This window comes from Podarcis raffonei, chromosome 8, assembly GCF_027172205.1.
Source record: "Podarcis raffonei isolate rPodRaf1 chromosome 8, rPodRaf1.pri, whole genome shotgun sequence".
Lineage (NCBI taxonomy): Eukaryota > Metazoa > Chordata > Lepidosauria > Squamata > Lacertidae > Podarcis > Podarcis raffonei.
Genome location: NC_070609.1, coordinates 64,854,987 through 64,880,115, shown reverse-complemented (window position 1 = coordinate 64,880,115; position 25,129 = coordinate 64,854,987). Strand labels below are relative to the sequence as shown.

The window sequence follows — 25,129 nt, the reverse complement described above, 5'->3', positions numbered from 1 at the left end:
GCAGTGAAGCATGGCTGCTGAAATAGCCAATGCATCCTTAAGCTGTGATAACAGAAGCAGAGTGTCTAGATCATGAGAAATAATAGTTCAGCTCTGTTCTGCACTTGACAAAGTAGAGGATGTCAGAGGGAGGGTGAACTGGATGCTGACGGGTTTGGATGAAAGAGCTTTGGGAAGAAAAGATGAAGGGCAGGGAGAGGTGATAGTGGTCTTCAGGACGTTCTCCGTTGCTTCAGGCGACAGGGCTAGCGCTTCCTTGAACTTTACTTGTGTCTGCTCATTAACTGGTGAATAGCTTGGTATACAAACAAAAAGTGATTTTTATGAACAAATATTTCTGATTCACTTTAGAAGGACTGTACCCTAAAAGGCCAGTTTAAAAACCTTTTTATAAATACCAAAAAAAATGCCAATTCCCAGAATGCTGTCTGTATTCATGATGATTTATAGGCAAAACATTTTGTCAATGTTATGTTTCATATAGTTGTTAATTTTGTTTCCATTTAGAACACTAGAACACAAACCACATTTATTAAATGGAAAAGGCAGTGGTGGTGGTAGTGAAGCGGGGAGGACTCATTTCCATGATTCCCAGGTGATTTGCCAACAGAGATGAAAACGTGAAATATATGTGAACTGAGAAATGGGACTTGTCATTGTCCTTTCAAAATGTAAGAGTGTTATGACAGATCATTTAATTGGGTAGCTCATAAATCAAAGCTGAACCAAGGTACAACTTCCAGGTGATTCCAGCTCAGAAGGATGACTTTGGGGAAGGGATTTAAGAAGGTAATTGCTTCTCTTTCCCTGAAAGCCTTAAAAAGAAAACAGTCCACATTCCAAGTGATCATTTTGTTAATTTGTAGCATTTTTGCAAACCAGTTATTCGACATCAGCCTCTCAAGTAACTTCTGGGGGCTTAATAGGCCTCAGTTTAGGAGCCATCATTCTCTTTTGTAGTCTAAGGAGTGTGGTGGGCGCGGGTGTTGCTTTCTTCAGTGGGAGAAATTATCGTGTCTCACTGGTCAGCTACTGCTCATCCAGCATTCGAAACTCCCATTGTTCTAGGCGCATTTTGCGACGGAATTTCATTAGCGTGAGCAGTTTCTGAGCTCTGGGTGCAATATTGCGCCTAAGATTTCAGATTAAAACTTCAGAGTGGAAGGAAAGGAGGCCCTTTCTCTCCCCACTTCCAGCTTCTCTCTGAAGACTGGAGAAGAGACCCTCTTAAGACTATTAGGGGGTGGGCAGGGGAAGAACTAGATAGACCATGTGAAAAATGAGCATAATATTTTAGCTGCAGTTCATTTTCTGTTATAAAAAAGTGCGCCTAGACATTCCCTTGTTATGCCCATAACCTAGGATTAAGGTACCATTTAGCTCTTAGCTTTCATATCTCAGTTTCTAACACTTTGCCCACCTTAAGCTGGGCAGCCTCTGGTCAATAAGGTGCTCACCCACTACTGTCTGCCTGCATCAATGGGTGCTCAGAGCTCAGAGTATCACTCGGTGAGCGGATCAAACCACTGCACCAGACAACAAAGAAAAGAAACAACCCCCCTTGTGCCTAGCAAGCTGGAACGTCATGGCCATGTGTCCTAGCTTGCCCACCGATCTGCAGGTCAATGACTCATGGAAGATGACCATCATTGACTGTGAGCTGAAAACACTCAACATTAACATTGCCACTCTACAGGAGACCATACTCATGTTTAATGGCAGAGAAGAAACACCCCTTCTGGGAAGGAGGCCTCAGAAAAACCACAAATTCAAGCTATAAGCATTGCTGTGAGAAACTCACTTTTGTCTATGATAGAATTGCCGACTGAGGGCTTCCTCTCTGTCTCTCAACTACCCTGGTCCAGTTAACTTCTCAAGCATTTACGCTTCCACTATATGCTCTGATATACATATCAAGGACAAGTTCTATGAGGCACTAGACCAAGCTGCCAGGCGGGTCCCAGCCTGAGAACACCTATTTCTGCTGGGAGATTTTAATGCCAGAATTGGAAACGAAGGTCACACACAGGACAACTGCATAGGCCACTTTGGTATGAATGTGAACTGAGAAAGGCTGCTTGAGCTGTGCTCGTACCATAGCCTCTGCTTCACAAACACATTCTTCTCTACCAAGGGAAAACAGTGAGCGTCCTGGAAGAAGAAGAAGAAGCAGCAGCGTTTGGATTTGATATCCCGCTTTATCACTACCCGAAGGAGTCTCAAAGCGGCTAACATTCTCCTTTCCCTTCCTCCCCTACAACAAACACTCTGTGAGGTGAGTGGGGCTGAGAGACTTCAAAGAAGTGTGACTAGCCCAAGGTCACCCAGCAGCTGCATGTGGAGGAGCGGAGACGCGAACCCAGTTCACCAGATTATGAGTCTATCGGTCTTAACCACTACACCACACTGGCTCTCTGGAGACCTCCAAGGTCAGGCCACTGGCACCAGCTGGACTTGATTGTCACCAGGTAATTGGCACTAAGCTTTGTTGGTGTCACATGGAGCTACCAGAGTGTCAACAGGGTCACGGATTCACTCCCTCCTGGCAAGAAGATTCTTATTCAGCCGAAGAGGACCTATACTGCATTGCCAGAACAGTCATACCCGAACTTTGTGAGTGCTGCTCTGATTCTGTTGAACAAGCACTACTGAACTACTCTAGAGATAGCATTGACGTAAGGTGGAACCACATCAAAGAGGCAACCTACAACACAGCTATGTCCTCTTGGCAAAAGAGAGCAGCAGATCCCTGACTGGTTTGAGGCTGGCATTAAGGACATGGAGCCTGTTATTCCTGCAAAGCACGAGGCTGTTTTGAACTACAAGCATGAGCCCTGCAAGAAGATGCTTGCTGCACTGAGAAAGGCAGGGAGCAATGCCCAGTGATTTGCCACATAGTTTGCCAATGACTGTTGGCTAAAGCTGTGTCAGAGCATTCAACTTGCTTCTGACAGCGGCAATACTCGCAAAATGTACAAAGGCATGAAGAAAGCCTTTGGACCAACAATCAGATAAAAACTGGAAAAAAATTGAAAACCTTCTTGGGAGAGATCATCACAGACCGCAGCAAGCAGATGAAGTGATGGGCAGAGCACTACCAAGAGCTGGGAAAACATGGTCTCTGACATCGTAATAGACAGTATCCAATCTCTGCCTGTCTTGGAAGAGCTGGGTGCCCCTCCTTCAATGAGCTGAAGAATGCCATCAACTCTCTGGCATGTGGGAAAGTCCCAGGACAGGATGGAATCCCAACAGAACTGCTGAAAGCCATCTTCTCTCATGATACACCTCTACGGTCTTCTCTTGCAATGTTAGGAATTGGGATCCATGCCACAAAACATGCATGACTCCAACATTGTGACCTTCTACAAGAACAAAAGTGACTACCATGACTGCAACAACTACTGTGGAATCTCCCTGCTGTGTACAGTACTGTGAAGACAGCCTTCTTCACAGTACTCAGCAGTACCATGTAGTACTCAACAGATTACAGCCACTTGCTGACAAGGTCTATCTTGAGTCACAATGTGGCTTTAGATCTCAGAGGTCGAGTCAACTTGATTCTGCAGGAGAAATGCTGAGAGCAGAGGAGTACCAGGTGTAGGGCAGCCCCTCCAGCAATGTGGTGAAGCACCAAGATGGATTATTGCCAGCTTCCTAGAGGTTAGGTACCAGCTATATATGAGTTTTAGGGGTAATTCTGTATTGCTCACTAAAATAGAGTTAAAGGGTTTTTTTGTTCCCCTCCAAAATTGAGCAGAACATATGCTAGCAAAATGACCTTCAGAGGTGCTTGTGATGTATGACTCCCTCTACAATGGAGTACCTGTGATTTGATTCCCCTCCTGTCCTGTAACAGTGTCTCTAAGTAGTATAGCACTTTATTTCCCCTCTTATTATTGCATGATGTGAATGTGCTTGAAATGCCATTGTCGTTGAAGCTGTGTTTGGTCCAGTGCTCTGTTTTGACTATGTCTCAGAATGCAACCATTTTCTCCATAGATCCCAGTGGGAGCCACTTAGGTGACCCAGACTCAACATAGCCCTGCTTCTTCCTCCCTCAAATCTTGCCCTAGTGGAACTGAAAAACTGGCTGATACATATACTTCTAAAAAGTCTTCCTCAACCTGAAGCCAACAGATGCTTTGGACTACAACTCCCATCATCCCTAGGTAGCAAGGCCATTCTGATTGGAGTTGTTTTCCAAAAGGTGTCAGGTTGGGAAGGCTGCTCTTTAGATGAATTTTCAGCTATCTTGCAGTAGGTCTACAACTTACACGGAGGTTACGTTCCCAGGATCACGACTGAAGCAAAAATCACATATAGTCAAAACGTTAATAGGTTCAGTGGTGGGTGGGATTGCCAAAGTCTTTTTTCTTGCCTCGTTTCCACTGCTTTTACTATTTTTTTGCCAAGTCTGTAGAGCTGAATGTGCACAAGTTAAATGCATGTAAGTTGCAGGGTTATTCTAGTTGCAGCAAGCCGTACCCAGATGTCCTTTTCCTGTCCCCTTAAGGGCTTGAGGGACTCTCAGCAGAGCTCTCTGGAGGCTTTCAAAAGCCAGTTCTGCTAGATAACTAAATTTACTTTGGGGCTGAAATTGAGAAATTCTCCATTGCCTTTGTAGGCCTTTGTTTCCATATTTTGTACCCAGCTTCTTATAGGGCAAATTCAGCTCTTCAGAGCACTAGCTAATCTGAGAATAATAGGTCACTAAACTTTATGGGCCTGGGGAAGAGGAAGAGAAGGACGTCTAAAACCTGTCTCTGGCAATTTGCTAGTATATGGCCATTTAATCTGTAATAGATTTACATGCTGCGAAGATGTAACTGGATGATTGAGATGTGAAATGAATGAGTTTAATCCCCCGAATAGCATGATGGCGTGCCTCTTAATTTTGCCCCAAGTTTAAGTAATAAGAATGTAACTTAAAATATCATCATTAGTGACTTATGTATCTCATTAGAATTTGAAATGTTGTCAGTATTTTCTGCGGTGGCTGGAGAGAGGTTATCACTCTTGAAATATTGAACCAATGACCTTAGTGATTCACTTATGATGAAAGGCCCAATCTAACATTTTATTGAACATGATATTTGTGAAAAATGGAACTGCTCGTTTCTATTACTTAATCAATAGCACATTAAGCCATTTATCACTAATTTGATTAAAGAAGGTCATTGCCGAGCTCGAAATTCCACTCCCTTCTCATCTACTTTAATTCTAATAACCAAGAGAGTGGAAAGAGACAGCAGTTGCTCAGGAAGGATGACTCCTTCACCGGGCAATGCGTTCTCAGGAGCCAGGCAGGTCTGTCCAATTCCTTTGTCATTGAACCAAGACGTATGAATAAGAAACAGAAGAAATCTCTCAATTCCTGTTTGTCACCAGAAATGGCTCAAATCCCACTTTATGTATTAAAAACTGCAGTTTTTTGCTGATACGCTGTGTTTGTTCATGAGCGAGAGGATTAGCCTTATATGTGAAGCACCCTGACCTTCTGTTTCCGAGCTAAACAGCTCTGCATTGATCAAAAGGAGCAGGCAGAAGGCCTTTGGAAGTATATTGTTAGAATGCATTTGTGTGTTGAAAAAAGATCTGCCCCCATCTTTGAAAGTTAATCATTCAACCTTGTAAGCCTCTCTTTTGCTCCTGTACCTCCATGTGGGTAATCATGGTGAATTTCAAGGAATTTGGCTTGGTCTTTTGTAACAAATAGGCATTCTTTATAGTTCCAGAGTTTGCACCCTTGCCTTCACCTTGAAGGCTAGCAAATGTGCTTCGGCTGAGTTCCTCCCATCCCCATAGTGCCTTAGATGTTAGTGTTGTTGCAACTCCAGTTGAAGTGTCCAATGCAGTGCCTTCACCAAGGAATCAGTGTCACTTTACTTGGCCTAATAATGTATGCAGCGTTCTTGCAATGACCGGCTTCCTGCTCTCTTGTTCCCTTCCCATCCAGGCTAATAAAAGCCTGTCAGGAAGGGTTGACCAGATGGGCCCAGGGTATGGTGAAGGCTTATTGACATGAGGGAGTGGTGCCGCTCCCCTTAAGCAGGCGGTGGGTGGTGCACCCGCTTCTGAAGAAACCCACCCTGGATCCTGTGGTTTATAACAATTACTACCCATAAAAAATACCCCTTTCTTGGGTAAAGTGCTGGCCAAGCAGTGAGTTCCTGCAGGAATTACCATATTTTCCCATGTATAAGATGCCCCCATGTATAAGATGACCCCTATTTTTTTAAACTCAAAATTAAGAAATTAAGTTGTTTAGCTCTTTTGGGGAGTGGGGGAGGTCACTTCCGCCAATCACTCACCCGCCTGCCCACCACTGCTGATTGCTTGCCACAGCCACTGCTGATCACACACCTCACCACAGCCGCCAATCACCTGCCCACCTCGCCACAGCCTCCAGTCGCCTGCCCAGTTGCCACAGCCGATCACCAACAGGCCTTGCCACAGCCACCAGTTAGCCGCCCAATCGCCGCTGCCAATCTCCTGCTTGCTGCTGCCATTAATTGCACATCCTCTCTCTGCATTCACTATCCGTGTATAAGACGACACCCAATTTTTGCCTAATTTATTTATAGTAAAAAGGATCGTCTTACACACGGAAAAATATGGTACCTGAATCCACTTCATTCTGCATTCAGGTGCTGTTTTGGAATTGAATCAGCCTTGGTCGCCTGGATGGATAACCTGTATAGAGAGTGGGACAGGGGGAATGCATTTCTGCTTCTGCTTCTTTGTCTCTCTCCACGGGTTTTGATACTAGACCAAGGCATCCTGCTGGACTGGCTCTGTGGGATGAGTATCAGGGGACACTGTTTTACACTGGTTCCACTCCTACCTAGAGGGTCTTTTCCAGAGAGTAGCACTGAGAGACTGTGTTTCAGCTCCACAGTCTTCATGCTGTGATGCACTACAAGGTACAATCTTGTCCCCGTGTCCCCAATTCTGTTTTACATTTATATGAAGCCTCTTGGGTGCAGCCATTAGGAGTTTTGGAGCTGACTCTTAGTTGCCACAGGCAAGAGACTGTGCACAAGCATGTCTTGAGCAGGGCCCTTACCCCTCCAGTGTCCCCTTCTGTGGCAACAAGGGACATAAAGGTTATTAGGCCCCTGAACCAGCACAACTTCTGAATCTTCATTGCTGCTTGCAACAAAATCTTTGTTAATTATAGCCTGCTTTTTTAGAACAAGGTGCATGCAAAATGGCTTGCAAAGATATAAAACCAGTTTTAAATTATAAACTAGAATAAAACAAAAGAACAGCATTATAGTTAATTATTTTAGATTTTATGTTTCCCGGGGCAGAGCCCTGTTGTCTTGTGCTTTGTAAAGCCCTATACATGCTGATGGCACTCTTATCCAGAATACTGGCTGGCTGAGCTTCCAGGAGGCTGTTGTAAGGAATACTGAGATAATTGTAAGTGCTTTGAATGCTCGAACTGTGCTAGATAAATTATGATTATTAATGCCCCAGACTGGTGGTTTCTTGCACCATGCCAAGAGAAGCGGTCCTAGCAAATCACAGCTTCATTATGCTTCCCGATCTGCAGAACAGAACGCGCCGGAGTGCGTCTGATGGGTTCCCGTTTCTGGGCAGATTTTTGAGATGATAGCAGCTTAACTGCATTGATTGTGCTATAATTGGATTTCTTTTCTTCTCACAGGCCTCTCAGGAAGAGCTGAAAGCCGCCTACCGTAGGCTGTGTATGCTGTACCATCCTGACAAGCACAGGGACCCAGAGCTCAAGAGGCAGGCCGAGCAGCTCTTCAACCTTCTCCATCAGGCTTATGAAGGTCAGTGGATGCCAGAGATTCACAGCCATCCTCGGCTCAGCAGCTGCCAATGGATTTTCTAGCTTGGAATCCAGACAGCGAGTCTTTTTGCTGTTAAAGGCAGTAGCTGGTTTTTGCTGTTTTCATATGAGAGAATCAATACCTAGACGATCAGTTTTTGACAAATGAGTCGTTGGAAGGGCTGTAGCTCAGTGGTAGAGCATCTACTACATGTGGTGGGTCTCAGGTTTGGTTCCTGGCATCTCCAGGTCGGGCTGGGAGAGAAACCTGCCTGAAACCCCAGAGAGCTGCTGCCACTCAGTGTAGCCCATACTGAGCTAGATGAAGCATTGGCCCAATTCAGTATGTTCCTATGAGTGAACAGATATGTGGTTTTGGGGGGTCCCAAGGATATACACTAACAAGCCAATAAAGATTCTGACCACGGAGTCTCATTCTATGAGTATGACACGGAAGGATTTTGAAGTGACCACCTCTTAATGCCAGCAAGCCAATCCTCTTTTCTAGTGGCAAACTAGACTAGAAAGCTGGAAGTTGCCTGATGAATCATGCTTCTCTAGGCAACTTCCAGTCTAACCTCTCTGTGCAGCAGCCGACACCAGGTTTTAGCTTTCAGCTTGGTAGGGCCATGCAGTGCTTGAACAGAGGTGCTGCTAACTTCCGGGGACTTCCGGCGTAGCGCGATCTCACCGCAAGTGGGGATCTTACCGAGAGGGAGATCCCGGGCTATTTTGAAGGATTAGGGGGGCTTCAGGGCGTGGAGGCCCCCAAAAAACACTTCTGGAGGGTGTCCAGAAGGTCCGGTTCCCGGCGCGACCAGACATTTTACCACATGTGGTGGGAGTGCAGAAAAGTGAAAGAATTCTGGGAAAAAATATATATTGAACTCAAGAAGATTCTAAAATATACGTTTTTAAAGAAACCAGAAATCTTCCTATTGGGGATACTAGGGAACGAGATACAAAAGAAGGATTGTAAATTTGTGTACTACGCGGTTACAGCAGCAAGGGTAACGCTAGCCCAGAAGTGGAAACAGCAGGAAATACCAACGGTGGATGAGTGGAGAGCAAAATTATTAGATTACGCGGAGTTGGATAAATTGACAGGAAAGATTAGATATTTAAGAGACCAAAAGTTCATTAAGGATTGGGGAAAATATGTAGATTACCTAGAATATATAAGTGAGGGACAAACAACGTTAAGGGGATTTAAAGAAGCATTGTGAAAGACGAAGAGTTATTGACTAAAGGGAATAGAAGAGAGAGAGATATATATTGTCAATACAAGCTAGGAAATGCGTAATTTTAATTATTACCACGAATGATTTACGGACAAGCTGAAGGAAGTCTTATAAGAGATGGAAATGTGAAATTTTTGATGTGAAATATGTAACGTGTATTTTTTTTTCTTCTTTTCTTTTTATTTTCTTCTTATTTTTTGTTTATCTTTTATTTGTAAATCAATAAAAAATTTAAAATAGAATTGTTTAGTCTTCCCCACTGCCTGCTGCCTGAGATCCTTTAAATTGGAGTTGCTGGGTGTGGCATTTGCTCACTAATTATGGAGACATTGTACTAGGGGAGAGAGAGAAAGGGTTAATAGGCTGACCAATAAGAAAGCCCAGGGGCGGAGCCTAACTGTGTTTAAGGCTCAACACAGGGGTTTTGGCAGTTAGTTCAATTGGTTTTTTGTGGGTGGGAGGCATAGGAATCAGAGTGAGTTAGAGATGAGGGGAGGCAGAGAGAGTGAACCGGAGTACAGTGTTTCAAAGTATTTAAAACTTGTTTGCATTCACAATAAACTGGAATCTTTGTTAATACATTAAAAAAAAAAAAGAGGTGCTGCTAACTTGCACAGTCAGTTGCCTTCCTCATACCACTCACCAATTCAGCAGCTCTGAGGCTTCCATATGTAGGATTAGCGATCCTCCACAGCACATGAAGCCAGCATTTGGTCATTATGGGACAGAATCTCAACACACATGGTTGATAGGAGGCAGGCTGTGTCAGAATGCTTGCATCAAGTCGGTGGAGGACTTTTTGCTCTGTGGGCCAGGGAGCAGCATCTCCCATGAGATCTTCAGCTGAATCTCAAGAGCGTGGAGTAAGCAGGGTGAGGAAACATCAACTTTCCCCAGAGGTCTTTCATCCTTGTTCCCTTGCTATATGGGCAACTCCCCATTTGCACAGGGGTTTTATTCCGGGTCTTTGTGCACGTTGGTGGAGCGCGCATAAGTCCGCCCCCTTCAAGGGCCAGAAAAAGCATGTACATTGGCTGTTACGTGCCAGTCAAACACACACAAAATGGTTGCTGCCTGTTCTAATCCCTCTTTTGCTTGACAGATTCCTAGGGACACCACCCTTCAAATCATGTGGTTTTCTCTTGACCACCCCAGAACTGTGTGTTTATGCACCAAAAGTATATCTCCCTGGTCCAAGGGAGGCTTCATGTCTCAAACCTCCTTCTGAGGTCCTGGGACAGTTTTTATAAAGCCGAAAGCACTGTTTAAAGATTATAACCCTGGACGAGTATAGTCCAAAGACAGGTATATTTATATATTCTTCGGCACCCCACTTTCCTTCCAGCAGCTTGGTGCAGAGGACATACCTTATTTTTCACTCTATAAGACACACTTTTTCCCCTCCAAAAATTAAGGGGAAATGTGTGTGCGCCTTATGGAGCGAATGCAGGCTCCATGGCTTCAGCGAAAGCAACGCGAAGCCTCCGAAGCGCAGTGGGAGTTCCTGCTGTGCTCCGGAGGCTTCGCTTCACTGGAGAGGCACTGCACACCTTTCCCTCTCTGCGCAGTGCCCGTTCAGCGAAGCGGGAGGAGAAATGGAAAGGGCTCCGTTTCTTCTGCCGCTTCGCTGAAGGGGCACTGCGCAGAGAGGGAGATATATTTTTTTCTTGCTCTCCCCCTCTAAAACTAGGTGCGTCCTATGGTTGGGTGCGTCCTATAGTGCGAAAAATATGGTAAATGTGCTATAGGGCTATTGCAAGGTTAAAGTCCAGTGCTTTTGTCAGCTGCACCACACTGGTTTTCTTGTTACACCCTTCCATGTCTCGGCACCAATTGGAGATCAGTTCAATAGGTGCTGATGGCAGCCTTGCAAGGGCAAGCAGACTCTATTCCACAAAAGCTGGTGCCTCGGTGGATCTCTTGAAGTCTTTGAGGTGCTGCAGAATTCAAGTTTGTGCTGACTGTAACAGGACTAGTACATCTGCTCTTCTGGGATTTGCTGCAAGCCACTGGCAGGGAGGCTCTGGTCCATAAATTGAACATGGTCCATGAGGTTGTTCTGGCTGAATGACTGCTACCTGCCCTAAACTTGGCAACCTGTGTGATTTCCGACAGGTGGACCAGAAAGGGGATTGCAGGCACTGCCTGTTAGCAGCACCCACTATCACACACAGTACTTCGCAGGCTTTGGCTATCTGCTCATGGTCAGGTCTTGCAGAGTGCAATGGTTTGATTTCAAACCACTTGAGCTAAAATGGGCCACCTGATGTCATGCCAGTGGTTGCCAGTTGGGTGGCCGCACGCTCCTGCTGAAGTGTGGTCTGCAAGGGGATAGGGGAAATAATGCTCTGGTCCCCTGTTCAGATCCAATTCCACACCCCTGTTGTAAGCGGTCAGCCGAGCATGCTCAGCAAGGACCTCAGAACCCTTTGCAAGGTGAGATCTTTCTGTTAGACAGGCAACAGAACTGAGGTTGGGGGAGGCCTCCAAGGTTACCCAGATTTCCACTTAGCGTTAGAACATAGTCTGCCCACCCCACTGACTCCCTGTTGTGTGCAACTGCAGCCGCATCCTTCTTTCCTTATTTAGAGCTGCCTTGTGAGTACCAGATTCCTTGGTGAGCCTTTTTGGTGGCAGATGCAGGGATGATGTGTAATTGCAGAATAGGGGCATTGGAGGTTTTTTCTTTAGTTTTTGTTTCTTATTTTGCTCGGCGCAAAAAATAGACAGAAGTTCATGATGTGGAAAGGAAATGTAAAAAAATCCAACTGTGTCAGCACTGAAATAGTCATCTGAAGCAGTCGTAACTGTAAGTGCTTCTCATCAGGCTGGTTTTGCTTCCCATGAAGGATTACAGGGGAGATGAGAATTTCTTCCACCAGCGAAAGTATGGGCTATAATTCACTCGAGATGCTGTTTGCTATGCTTGGCATGCAATTCTCCTATAATTAGACTTAACTAAGTATAGAAGAAGATGTTCCTCTCCGAAATAAAGACTTTCCCCAATCTGCTGTAAAAGCTTATCTCTTATCTCAGTTTGCCGGGGGTGGGGGTTGTTGCCAAAAAAATTAGATGTTAATAGCCATCAGGAAACTCTGGAGTGTGTTGGGTGATAAATCTGCATAGTCAAGATAATGCAATCTCTCCAGATTCTCAGCTCTGCAGTCACAGGCAGATGGGCTGTGTGTGTTTCCGCTCCGTCTTTCATCGAAACTGTTGCCCTTTTGATTATATTCTGTTATCTGGGTTTGGTTGAATGAATCTTGCATGCGTCTGAATTATTGATAGTTTGTTTGCAGCATTTTTTGAAATTTGGGGAGAAGTAACTGAAACTTAAGTGAATTAGGAGCTTGCAGGATTCTACCCCCACCCCAGTAGAAAAACTGCAGCACCGGCAGTCCTCGTCGCCCAGCGGTTTGGCCCAAAGGGAAGCTAAAGTGAAATGGTGAATAAATGATTTCTTATTAAATCCCAGAGATTAGCTAAAGAAATTTGGTTCTGGTGTTTTCTGAATGGTCAGCATTCCTTTCCTCCCATTAGGCTTGGACGTGGGCGGAATCGTTTACAGCGTTCTTAATTAGGCCTTGTGATGCATGGGAACACGCTTGAAGAGCGGGAGGGAAATCCAGCAGAGACCTTGAAATGGGTGATGTCTGTATAGGGGGAAATCCTCAACCCTTTGCATTCCAAGAGTTGTGCTTTGAAAAATCTGTTCTAGAAACGCGCTTGGCATTCTCCTGCAAAGAGGTCCTGCCTCCCAGCTTGTTTTCTAGGTGCATGCATTTAAAAATGTAAATCTAGGTTTGCAAAGAGGTGTGTCACATAGGCATATTTGGCAGTGAGCTTGAGGTGGCCACGTTGTCTTTGTGGAATGTGTGCTTGGTGGCTTGGTTTTAGGTTTCCTGAAAATGTATTTGGAAGGTGCTGGAGAGTATGTATATGTGTGCGCGTGTGCGCGTGCATGTACTTCTGTCTGAACTCTGCTTTGACTGCTTCATGCTCTGAACATGTTTTGGTTTTGATTTTCAGTGCTCAGTGACCCACAGACGAGAGCCATCTATGACATATATGGAAAGAGAGGCCTCGAAATGGAAGGATGGGAGGTAAGACCATTGCAGCCAGATAGAACCTGCAAGTTGTTCAGTCTCGGAATCCTCTCAGCCACTTTCATTGGTGTTGTCTGGGCTATACGTGACAAACTGCAGGTGCAAGCGAAGACTCCTGTGCCCATGTTACTCAGGACAAGCTCAGGCTGTCACCTCTGACAGCTGATGACCTTCTCTATCCAGTGGAAAATCCTTTCCTGCTCTCCAGCTTGGACATCAAGCTGATCCAACATTAACTGAGAAGTGACTTTTGAGTTTCTTCAGTGTGGCAGTGCTGTGGTGTTTAAACAACAGAAGAAATCAAAACCCACCACTGCTTAATTGTTCATTCTTTCCCTCTGCCCAATGTGTTGAAGCAATGTTTGTTTTACCCTTGGTTTGGGGGTACAGTCACTCTGAGCCTGGAAATGCGGTGCTGTGGATAGAGAGGCTCCCAACTCCCTGAAGAGGAGTTTGGTCACAGAGTGCATCAATCCTACCCCATCCTCATTTATCCTAGGAAGTTGGCCATTGGTTAGGAGTGCAAAGAGGCAACTTTACACACCTATGTGCAAACGCATCCTAAACAGCCTATATTCCCTCAGCTGTGTGATGGAAAATTGATACAAAACCAAGCATTTTAAGAAACTGGAAGCATGGTTAAAGGCAGAGTTGGCTGCTTGGGTTCTCATTCAGCAGGGTCGTAGCCTAACATCTAATGGTGATAAGAACATCTGTTGACTTCACTACCTTCATTGTTAGGTACACAAAGTGCCCCCCCTCCATATTTACTCAGAGATGTTATACTGTATAGGAATAGTGCCCCATAGATAAAAACAAGCTTCATTGCATGACTCATACTCTGATGCCAAACCTAACCAGCAGAGCTTGTTTTATGGAGCCACCATCAAGGCTGGTTCTGTGTTCCTGCAGCTGCAGGATGAATTGTTTAATATAGATCCTGCCCTACTTCAGTAATAGCTTTCACTCTGGGGAGTCAGTTGGTGTTACTTTTTAAAACATCTACCAATATTCTCCATGGGGAAGGGATGGAGCTCAGGGGTAGAGAATCTGCCTTGCATGCAGAAGGGCCCAGGTTCAATCCCTGGCATCTCCAGATAAGGTTAGGAGAGACTGCTGCCTGAAACTTTGGAAAACCGCTGCCAATTGGTGTAGACAATACTGAGCTAGGTGGACCAGTGATCTGATTCAGTATAAGGCAGCTTCCTGTGCTCCTGTGCTCAGAGCCCTCAAGCTTTCTTGCCTTTTGCTTCTTTCCTGTCAATGTTGGTATAGTTGCTGGTGAAAGGGAAGTGGTGAGGAAGGGGTCTGCGTGGAGCAGCACCAGGGCTGCGTGTGAGGGGCCTGGGGTGGTAATCTTCTCTATTATGGCTTATTTGTTATGCAGTGCAAATTCTTAGCCACTCACTCTTGATCCCCCTGCCTTCAAGAGCATTTGGGCTGGTACCTTCAAGAGCATTTGGGCTGGTTATTATGGACTAAGTTCCTGAAATTGCTAAGTGTCGTACAGAATTTGAAAGTTAACTATTTAAGATTAGCAGCTTTGGGGGAGCAAAGGGAGGGAGCATCTATCAGGGAGAGAGAAAAGGGCACAGGGAGAGTTGAGAGTGCTGTTTTAGTCTGGACAAGAAGTTTGGGCCCTGTATAGCAAAGGCCCCAGAGAGGATCCAACAGAGAGAGAAGGTTGCTCTAGATGAGCATTGGATGTGGAGACACTGGAAAGTACATACAGTACAAGGAGCTTAAAGTGGAGGCGTGAAGAGAGGGGAATGTAGTTGCTGGAACAAAACTTGGGTGGCAATACCATCTAAACAATGAGCAGGAAATGTCATGAGAACCTAAGAAGAGCCTTGCTGCTGAATAAGGCTAAGGGCCCATCTAGTCCTTATCCTCCACAGATTTGTCTAACCCCCTTTTAAGAGCATCCATGTTAGTGGCTAGCACTGCACCTTGTGGGAGCAAAATCTGGATCTTATTATTTCCATAAAATTCTATTTATCCTTCCATTTTATTTGAAGCATTTGCAATCTACCCTTCCCCTCAAGGTTCCAGAATAGAGAATACGTATGTATGGGGGGGAAACTGCAACAATAATACACCAAAAAGAAAGCTACACTGATAATATGATTTATCATAAAATGACAGAACAGTAGCAGCAGCAAAAATAGTCACACTCAGAATACTGGAAGTGTTTCTTAAATATTGCGTGTAACAGTTTCAAAGCTTTGTTAAGTTGTCTTTACATTTCCTCACCCTTTAAAAACTTGCAATTATAATCTGGCATTTTTCCCTCGCTAGTTTTCAGTAGCATACTAACAGCCCCCGCTCCCAGTCTGCTGCCATTTAGATTGTAAGCTAGGGGACAGACTTGAATCTATGCCTAGCTGTTGAGGCTGTAAACAATGGTGATGAAAGACAAAGGATGTGGCCCCCGGTTTGTGTGCAGATAACCCAGGTTGTGTCTGTTCGGCTTACAGCAAACCTCCCTCCCAGGCTTGCTTAGCTCACATGGTGTCTGAGAGGTAAAAAAGCCATTTTTGGAGAACGGACCCAGATACAACATGTAACAAATAAGAACAAATTGAAAGCCTGTTTTTAAAAAGTATCAAGTAAAACCACTGCATTGAACACGGAAGATGGATCAAACTCTTGCTGGCCTCATTGGGATGCCAAGGGGCAGGTGTTCTTGACCTTGCAGTTAGCCCTGTCAGATGTGTTTGGAATGCGCAACTTGCTCTATAATCTGATGCCTAGAAATTGAGTGAATGGAGACCCTTGGAGCCATTCTTTTGCTTCCTCCTGCCACAAGGAATGTCAGAGATAAAGTAATTTAAAGTCATTAATTCAGGTTTGCAGAGGTTAAGCGGTTCGGATTCTCCACAACAAATCTCACCCCTTCTGGCCTTGCCAGACTCAGCTGATTTAATCCCCTCGTTTCCATCAAATAGTTTTAGAACCTGGTATTGGGGGGTAGGGAGAATGGATGTGATTTCTTCCCCAAACTCAGGCCTCTTAAAGTTTCTGCTACAATCTGTCTTCAGAGTTGGTGGCCTCTGCAGCCAAGGAAATGTTTCTGTTCCGGGGGAAATTACATTTCCATGGCACTCAGAATGCAGCTCCTTCCTTAGGAAAGGCAAATCTCCACCTGTCAAATAAAGCTGTTGTGGCCTGGGTTGCTGTCTTAAGAAACGGCTAGCTTAGGCAGTCTTATAGGTACATGTTTGGAGAGTTAACCTTGTGTAGTGACTAAGGGTTGTAGCCAACCAAATTCTACTCAGAGTAGGGCATTGAAATTAATGGACCTAAGCTCAGTTGTATGCAATGGGCCTCCTCTGTGTAGGGCTAACCCAATTTAACCTTTGCCATGAACTCACTTGGTCCCTTTAGACAAGCCCCACCAGCAGCAGCAGCAGCAGCCGCAGCCACAGGCATGCCACATCTGCATTATAGGGGAAGATAGTATTGATGTCACTTGTGGGGTTGTACAGATTCCTGAGAAAATGTAGATGAAGCACTTTGAACATTGGAAACTGCCTTAGACAGTATGTATATGTAGCTCAGTATTGTCTACACCAACTGGCAGCAGCTCTCCAGAGTTTCAGGCAGGGTTTTCCCCCCAGCCCTACCTGGAGATGCCAGGGGTTAAACCTGGGACATTCTGCATGCAAAGCAGATGCTCTGCCACTGAGTTATGATACTTTCCTCTTTAAAATACTCTAAAAAGTGAGGATTGTTATCACAAGGGCAAAACCCCCAGTGCCTGTGAAATTGGCCTTGTGCTGCTGGCCTTAGATTCACTTACATTTATATCCTACCTACCTTCCATGCTAGAACATAAGGTGGTGCATTTGGGGACATGTGGTGGTTTCCCATACAGGAACTTACTGGATCCAGACCTGTTGAGCTTCAGCAAAGCAACCTCATGTTTGAATGCACTTGTGTGCTGCCATTATTATAATTTGTGCCTGCTTTGCCATTTATGGCCTGAAAAACAAAAAAAAATTGCTGGTGTAAGATGGATTCTCAGGAAACTAAAGAACCTCAGCTTACTGCTTGCAATTCATTTATCTGGGTGCCAGCATATCCTGCACTGAGCAGTTGTCTCTCTTTGGAATGGTGCTCCTTGTTTTGTTATATTATCCTGGTACACTGTCAGTTCAATGGACGTCATGTTTTGTGTGGGCTCCCTACTAGGGTTGCCAGGGTCTCATATTGCGTGCATTTGTTTTTACGAAGCCGGGCGCCAGGAGTGTAACTGGTAACTCTAAATAAAACAATAAAAGCTCTGTGCTTTTGTCTAGGAGGGAACGACACAGAAAGAGAGAGAATGTTGCAGCGTGAAGAAAGGAAACAGAAAGCCCTTCCGAGCCTGCCTGTCTATAGAGAATTAAAAGCCCTCGAGCGTTTCCAGTTGCATCTCTGATTAAACGCCCCACAGTTGTTTGTTTGTTTGTTTGTTTGTTTGCTGGCTGTCCTGCTGCCAAATAACCTCTAAATGCTTGATTCCTTCTCCCGCAGGTGGTGGAAAGGAGGAGGACACCTGCTGAGATCAGGGAGGAATTTGAGCGTTTGCAGAGAGAGAGGGAAGAGAGGAGGCTTCAGCAGCGGACTAACCCCAAGGTAAAAGGCTAGAGTGCCCTCTTGGCCTGGAGGAAGTGTTCCTGAGATAGCAGGTGCTGGGAGCTTGTGCTTGTGTGTGTGTGTGTGTGTGTGTGTGTGTGTAGGTTGATGTTGTGGTCATAGTTATGGTACTTCCTTAATGCATGAAAGGTGAGATGAGGCTTCCAGAAGGGCACACACTTGGTCCTGGAGAAGCTCAACCATCATGATGTGAATGCTGCCTCCTGACTCTGCAGCACGGCCTTCATATTCCTCCCCAAGTAGCACCACATGCCTGCTCTCTAGTAAGTGTCCAGAAGCAAAGGAAAACAACAGAAGGGAAGGTTTGGAGCACCAAGGTTTAAATGTGAGTAAGCCAATGCATTTTTGGTTGGGGATAAGGATGAAGCAGTTAGGCCAAAAAGAAAAAAGGTTAAGTTACAGACAATGTAGGTTTTGAGACTGTGAGATGGGGATCACACCATGCAGTTAGGTGTTGAAGAAGAAGAGTTTGGATTTGATATCCCGCCTTTCACTCCCCTTCAGGAGTCTCAAAGCAGCTAACAATCTCTCTTCCTCCCCCACAACAAACACTCTGTGAGGTGAGTGGGGCTGAGAGACTTCAAAGAAGTGTGACTAGCCTAAGGTCACCCAGCAGCTGCATGTGGAGGAGCGGAGACACGAACCCGGTTCCCCAGATTACGTGACTACCGCTCTTAACCACTACACCACACTGGCTCTGGAGTTCCAGGTGTAGGAGCCAGAACTGTATGAAGAGGGGCAGAGCTGGAAGCATAGAGGCCACAGGCAGGAATGCTTGGGCATTAAGGGTGGAGGACAGAATGATGCACGTGCATTGAGAGCTTTTGAGTGAAACCTCACGGTTCTTGGATCAGCATTCTCCACTGCCTGCTGCTCTGCAGTAGTGTTGCAGCCCAGGATGCCCCCCAAGTTGAGCTGGGAGGTGTCAAAGCAGGAGAAGTACCCAGCCGTGCCAAGTCACAGGAACCTTCCAGCAGCAACTCAAAATTTCAAAAGAAGTGCTGAAACTTTGGAATCTCTCCAGAGGCACAGTGAGGGCCCGTTTTCGAAATAACTTAATCATGCTCTCAGGCAAACGGCCGTCATCGATGAAGCTGCTCCCAGCTCAAGAACCAATAAACCCAGGCACTTTCGTCTTTCAGGCTTGTGTATTTTAAAGCTGTCAAAATGTCAGCCAGAAGCAGCAATGCAGGGAAACCCTTTCCCAGGTGTGCCATGGGACATACCTAGTCACATGCTGCAGAGTCAGCCCCTAGTCACATGCTGCAGAGCTGTAGTTGCATCCCTTGGGCCAGTCTCTTGGCGTACTGGCTTAACTGGGTCTTGGATGGCACCTAGCTTGGTGACGGAGGACCTGCTTTCTATGCCAGAGGCCCCAAATTCATTCCCTAGCATCTTCAGCAGAACACACCAGACCTCTGGAGGGGCTGCTGCCAATTAGAATAGACAGTAGTGGAGTGTGTGTGGTACAGAGCTGGGGCTTGCATCCCCATCACCCCAGTCCTTCTTGTGGTATGTAGGGTCATGGTTGGCACTACTGAGACAGCGGGGGGCATGCAGCTTTTAGTTCAGGACTTCAAAGTCCAGTGGCAGGAGCTGGATCGTGGCACGCAGCAGGCACAAAGAAACTCCTATGTTGGCCAAGGAAGAGCAGAGAGTCAGGCTTCCAGGCCCGCAATAGTTCACTGAGCCGGATCTAGTCTCAGACCCTGATATGCCCTTGTTTCAAGGCCCAGATTCCTTGATCTAGCCTCACAGCTGTGCTCACAATTAGTTGCAGCATCTAGGTGCACTAATGTGTCTCGAAGCGCTCCAGCATTAAGACTCAAATCGGTGCCAAACATCTCTAACCTTCTAAAGCCCCTGGGCTGAGCTTTACCTTGAGCCTCCTTGGATCAGGATGGCTACAGATCAGTAACTGCCTGGCTTTTTAAACGATTGTCACATGTTTTGGACAGTGGCCTGGTGCAAAGATTCCTGAGCTTTCTCAGGCGGGTGAAGTCAGCCTGGGCTGATGAACACAGCGGCATTTCCTCTCTTCAAAGTCTTCTTTCAAACTATGGAATGTATTTTTATATTCATATTTGGTCGTATCTTCAAGTCGGAACATTGTACAGCATCCTAAAAGATAACAGTTGTATAAAATGCCAAATATATTGCCGATATAAACACGCAGCTGAAATAACACAACACCAATGCGGATTCCCTGCGGCTAAAAGCTTGCCCAAATAAAAAGTGTCTTTCAGATGTGGCTTTCCTTTCCTTTTCATTATCTGCCCCCCTCTTCCCCCTGAACAGCTGGTGCTTTATATCCATCATTGTCGTAAGCGTTCTGCTCTTTTATTTTTATTTTTTTTAACTCTAGTTGTGGTGTGGTGAATTGGTTATGAACTTCGTGCATCGTTTTTGTGTACACTAAAATGATGTGTCGGGTTGTTTTCCCTATTAGGTACTTAAAAGCACTTCCAAACCTGCTCCATTGTTGCTGTCCAATAGAAGTTTCTATGCCTTATTTTAGCACCCAGAACTTGCAGAGCAAAGAGGCTGTCTGGATTCTAGGGCAGCCTAAAAGCCATTTCCTTTTGGGCCTAAGGAATCTGGTGTCAAGACTGACAGTAGGGTGGTCAGATCTACCCTGGGTGTGGCTGATGTAGGTGGGACCTTTGCAGAGGAATTCTTGCCCAGCTGTTTTTGACAACTTTTGTTCATCCTTGGCTGAGTTGGATATGCTTGTCCTTTTATCTCTAGCCCCATCCCTCTTGAGTGGTATAAATCACATGCAGGGAGCATTTGTTTCTGGCCAATATGAATGAGCACACCTTCTCTTGTGTAAATAGAGTAAGACAGCACTCCTTGGTTGGCATCCTTGGAAAGGTACCCTGTCCTGGGGGAGCAGCCATAGTTCAGTGGAAGGACACATGCTTTGGATGCAGAAGGGCTTGGGTTAGATGGCTCTGGGTAGGAAGTCTGGTAAAGACTCCCACTGCCTGTGCCCTGTAGCAAAGCAACCAGTCAGAGGAGGAGAAAAAGCTAATGCTGGGACCATCATATTTGGGTAAACTGCAAGGCAACTGCTAGTATTGGGACCCGTTCATGGTTTCACTTTTCCTGGATGATCCCTGCCCCAAAGAACCTGAAGTGCATTTTTGCCAGTGTCACACATGTGCCCTTTCCCCCCTGGCATTCTGAACCATGGAGCAGGCAGCTGCTGGCAGTGACACTGCAACATATCCTTGTTTTTTTCTTTTCCTCCTTGTGCTCTCTCTCCCTTGGGTGTTGAAGATGGGTTAAACATTATTTGAACAAACAAAAAGTAACCTGTGTGCTGTTGACCCCAAATTTTGGATTCTGTGACCCACATAAATCACTCCACTTAATTTTGCATATTGGTTTCTGCTAGTTTGTGTGCAGAAGCTGGAATCCTTGGGGACCACCTTTGGCCTCTACCCCACTGGCTTTTGAGGTTTTAGCAGGCAGTTCTCCCTTGTTTCCCAAGCTGTCTTTGCAATTTCCTTTTCTTACGATACAAGCTGAGATTCCCAGGTAGCTGAAAACTCCTTACTTTTCCACATTTATCATATTCTTAAACTCTTATGTAGAATTGTAGAAGGGTGAAAGGCCCGAGGGCATCTAATTCACCAGGTGGTGTGCTCTGCAAGTGTCTGGTTTTAACTCTGCAACTAAATAGAAGGCACCTTTAATGGGCTGCACTAGTGCATGAGTCCCAAACCATGTTTTGGGGTCCAGGGTTTGTAGAGAGCAAACTTACTTGTCTCAGGTTCCAAGCAGTTCCAACAAAGAAACAGCTGAGCGTTTTATTTCCCCACCCCACCCCACTTCCTGACTCCAAAAATAAAACATATCTCAAAATACCTTTTGTCACCTAGCCCAGCATGGGGTAGCTGCCCTTTCATCTTCCTGTCTGACTCGTTGCACAGTTAAGAGGTGGATATGATGGTGACTTTTCTAGGTGCTGTTCCAACTAAGAACTTGCCAGGCACTGCTTGTGTCATGCTGGAGGTAGGCAAGGAGAGCCCAAGGAGCCAGTACACCTCTGACCCAAAGACATTGCCCACCTCTGACTCAGAGCAGTCCATCTCAGAAGGCTCCGTGCAACTAAAGTCTCCCCTCTCTACTGGAGTAAATGACCACTGGAAGAGAGAGGCTGGTGCCCTTTTGGCAAAAAGAGTACCTCGTAAGTCAGGCATCCCCAAACTCAGCCCTCCAGATGTTTTGGGACTACAACTCCCATCATCACTAGCTAACAGGACCAGTGGTCAGGGATGATGGGAATTGTAGCCCCCAAACATCTGGAGGGGCGAGTTTGGGGATGCCTGCTCTAAGTGAAGGAGGAACAAAGCTGCAAGTTGAGAATTCACTGCACCTGAAGCTCTGCTCTCATGCAGAACTCAAGTAGCTGTCCAGGGTACCTTTTGTCTTGCGTCTGCTGAGGTCAGCATCAGAAGGCAAGCAAACATTTAACCAAAGCAATGGTTCAGTTTAGCCAAACCGTGGTGCTTTGGGGGCAAGCCCCATGAGCATGCCCTTCCCCTCCCCTCCTCCTCATGAGCGTTCATCTTCTGCTGCTTTCTGGTACGATCAGACTCTAGCTGCACATTCCACCTTCACCAGCAAGCAAGATTTGTGCTTGCCTCCTGAGCAGGGTGGCCCAGCCAGCTTCAAACTGTTTGGAGGACAGTTTCAAAAAATTGTTTCAAATGTAGCAAGAAACTGTGGTTTGATCAAACTAGGACGTAGGTAATAGAAGTAGATGAAGTCTCTGTGAAGGCTTGTCCTCTTAACACCAAGCCATAGTTTGGCTGATGTGGGCAAAGCTGATATTGGCCATCATCAGCCTGATGCCTTCCAGATGGTTTTGGACTGGGAATCCCATCAGTTGCCACCAGCATGATTGTGCTTCCATCAGCCCCAGTGGCCTGCCTCATGGCCTCCAGACCTTCCTCAAGGCCCAGATTTAAATATTTTTTCCCTTCCTGTGTCAACAGCACAGCAATGGTAATGAGAGGCTACTCGTTCTAAGAACACAAAGGTTTATCTATCGACATCTCTCTTTCTTCCAAACAACTCTTTGTTCCCTGCTCGCTCCCCGGGGATGCAAACCGTTTTACAGTATATAATTTAATTCTTTTCTTTTATGGCAGCCTTTCTCTCTTCTGCTCCAACAGTGTTATCGCTGGAAAATTAAATTAAAACTGTTAAGGGAGCAATCCACCAGGCTCTGCCGAGGCACGAGAACAATTGAAAGGAACGCAGCCGCGGAATTGCCAAGCTGGGTGGATTCCTCCCTTTTTCTTGCATACAGGCTCTTTTGTGAAGTTGGGGTCAGGGGTCAGGAACCAGCCATGTACAGGTCACATGTGTGGCTTAATTCTGTGGTTTTATTCTTGATGTGGGTGCTGCTGATATTTCACTGTTATCTTAACTGTATTATGTAATTTACAACATTATTTATTTATTTTTATTTTGTAAACTACTTTGAGGCCACTTCTGACAAAAAGCGGCATATAAGCATGTTAAACAGTAATCCTCATAATATATGGGTGTGATGTGTGTGTGTTTTTGCCTTTAGTACTATGCCTGGTTATAAATGCTCCAAAATGGCATAGTACCTTACCAACTAATTAATGGAGACTCACCACTTGTTGTTGGCGGTGGTGGTTGTTTTGAGGGGGAAGTGGTCCCAGTGCACTCTGCCAGTTACACCTCCTCTTGGGATATGGGAGTTGGCCGTCTGAGGCCGTGGAGATGAGTGGAAGCTGAAAGACAAGAGTTTGTGTGAGAGAGAGAGGGCAGGATGAAGCAGACAGGCAGGTGCAGAGAAGTCCCAGCTTCCTTGCCTCAACCAAACATTCTACTCACTTTCCATGTTTCTAAATTACATATTAAAATGTACATGGAGGTGGGGGGGGGGGTGTCTCTTGGAAGCGACTCCTTGTGAATCACCCTGCTTTGCCCTAGGTCAGATGCCTCTACTTCACACCTACTTTGAACCCATTTCATGGAGATTTGCGGGTGGGGTGGGGTGGGGTGGATAGTAGGGCATGCAACCTAAGCTTGAGGTTTGATGTTGGAAAGCTCTCACGGCCCTGGTGTTCTGTGCACAAAGGCAGAGATGTTATCCTGTCCCTGCATCTCCTTGGTATAAGCCCTGTATGTCTGGAATGGCAACAAAGAGTTAAGTGCATTGCCAAAAGGGACCACCTTGGCCTGTTTTGTTTTTCTTTTCAACCCTGTACACTCTTACCTGCTCCTACTGTCTCTTGCATAGAATCACAGAATTGTAAAGTTGAAAGGATCCCACAACGATCATCTCGTTCACCCCATGCAGCAGTTTACACATACATAGGGTCATGGCACATGAAAACCTAGATGTTTTGTGATTTCCATTATCCCTGGGACTGGGTCATGGGACTTTATGGGGAGAGGACAGTCCAGGGAAGGGGGTAGGTGAGCAAGTGAGGGGCGGCACTTGTCACCCTGCACTCCTTCCCCTTGACTTCAGGAGCCTGACATTTCCAGTGAGGAGGCGGCTGCGTTTTGCCGCGGCTGCTGAGCGATAAAGAGGAGAGCCGCATTGTGAGCCGAAGCCTCTGCATCCGGTGATAAAAATCAGCCATCTGGGTGTTTACAGCAATTGCTTATTGGCATTCTATGGAAATGTCTCTCCAGGCAGCGTCCTGTGGAATTAGGTAGCACAGCTGTGATCGTTTCATACAAGAACGCGAGTTATTTTAAAATTTCCGACGGTTTATTAGTTCTATAAAATGGGCTTCAAATAAGTAAGCATTTCTAACCAGAAATAGGGAGCAATAAGCAGATGCGGGCAGCTTGGCAGGCTGCAAGTTGTCTGCTCGTGTGTTTTTCCTTTCTTTTTCTGCTGGCTTTTTCTTTCTCTGTTTCAAGACACTGCACTGGAGGGTTGGAGGATGTCAGTGACCTGCTGTGAGTTGAATGGTAATTCCAGCGTACGAGAGGAAGGGTACTTCTGCCTCCTTTTGCAGGAGCAGGAGCATCACAGCCAACATCTGAGAGGGCAGGGGGCTTGCAGGCTGTCCAGTGGTTTGTGCCTGTTCTCCATTTGGCTTGATGACTGTAGGTGGGGGTTTCCCACAGCAGTTTTCATGGGTTGCAGGTAGCAGCCATGTGCAGAAGCGGTGCAGCTTTGCCAAGGGATGAGCTGAGGTGGTGCCTTTGGAGGGTCAGGCTATGGTGGAGGAAACTAGTCGTTTTTGCAATTATTACTTTTACCAGGCATAGGGCAGCTCCATCTCAGCTGGTGAAATACCTTGAGGCCACAGGATCTTGCACCCCTCCCC

At 45.9% G+C, this 25,129-nt stretch overlaps 1 protein-coding gene across 3 annotated transcripts in view; it reads left to right on the top strand.

Annotated features, from left to right (window-relative positions):
* DNAJC11 (DnaJ heat shock protein family (Hsp40) member C11) overlaps window positions 1–25,129 on the top strand; it is a 56,137-nt gene that overhangs the window by 5,829 nt on the left and 25,179 nt on the right. Inside the window, exons 1-4 of one of the 3 annotated variants that reach the window (XM_053400462.1) lie at window positions 572–595; window positions 7,676–7,805; window positions 13,075–13,148; window positions 17,670–17,771. In XM_053400462.1, the coding sequence (XP_053256437.1) occupies window positions 7,718–7,805; window positions 13,075–13,148; window positions 17,670–17,771 (264 nt within the window). In that variant the 5' untranslated portion in view covers window positions 572–595; window positions 7,676–7,717. Of the gene's footprint in view, window positions 1–571; window positions 596–7,675; window positions 7,806–13,074; window positions 13,149–17,669; window positions 17,772–25,129 lie in introns of those variants that run through there. The other 2 variants (XM_053400461.1, XM_053400463.1) reach the window with 2 other exon arrangements.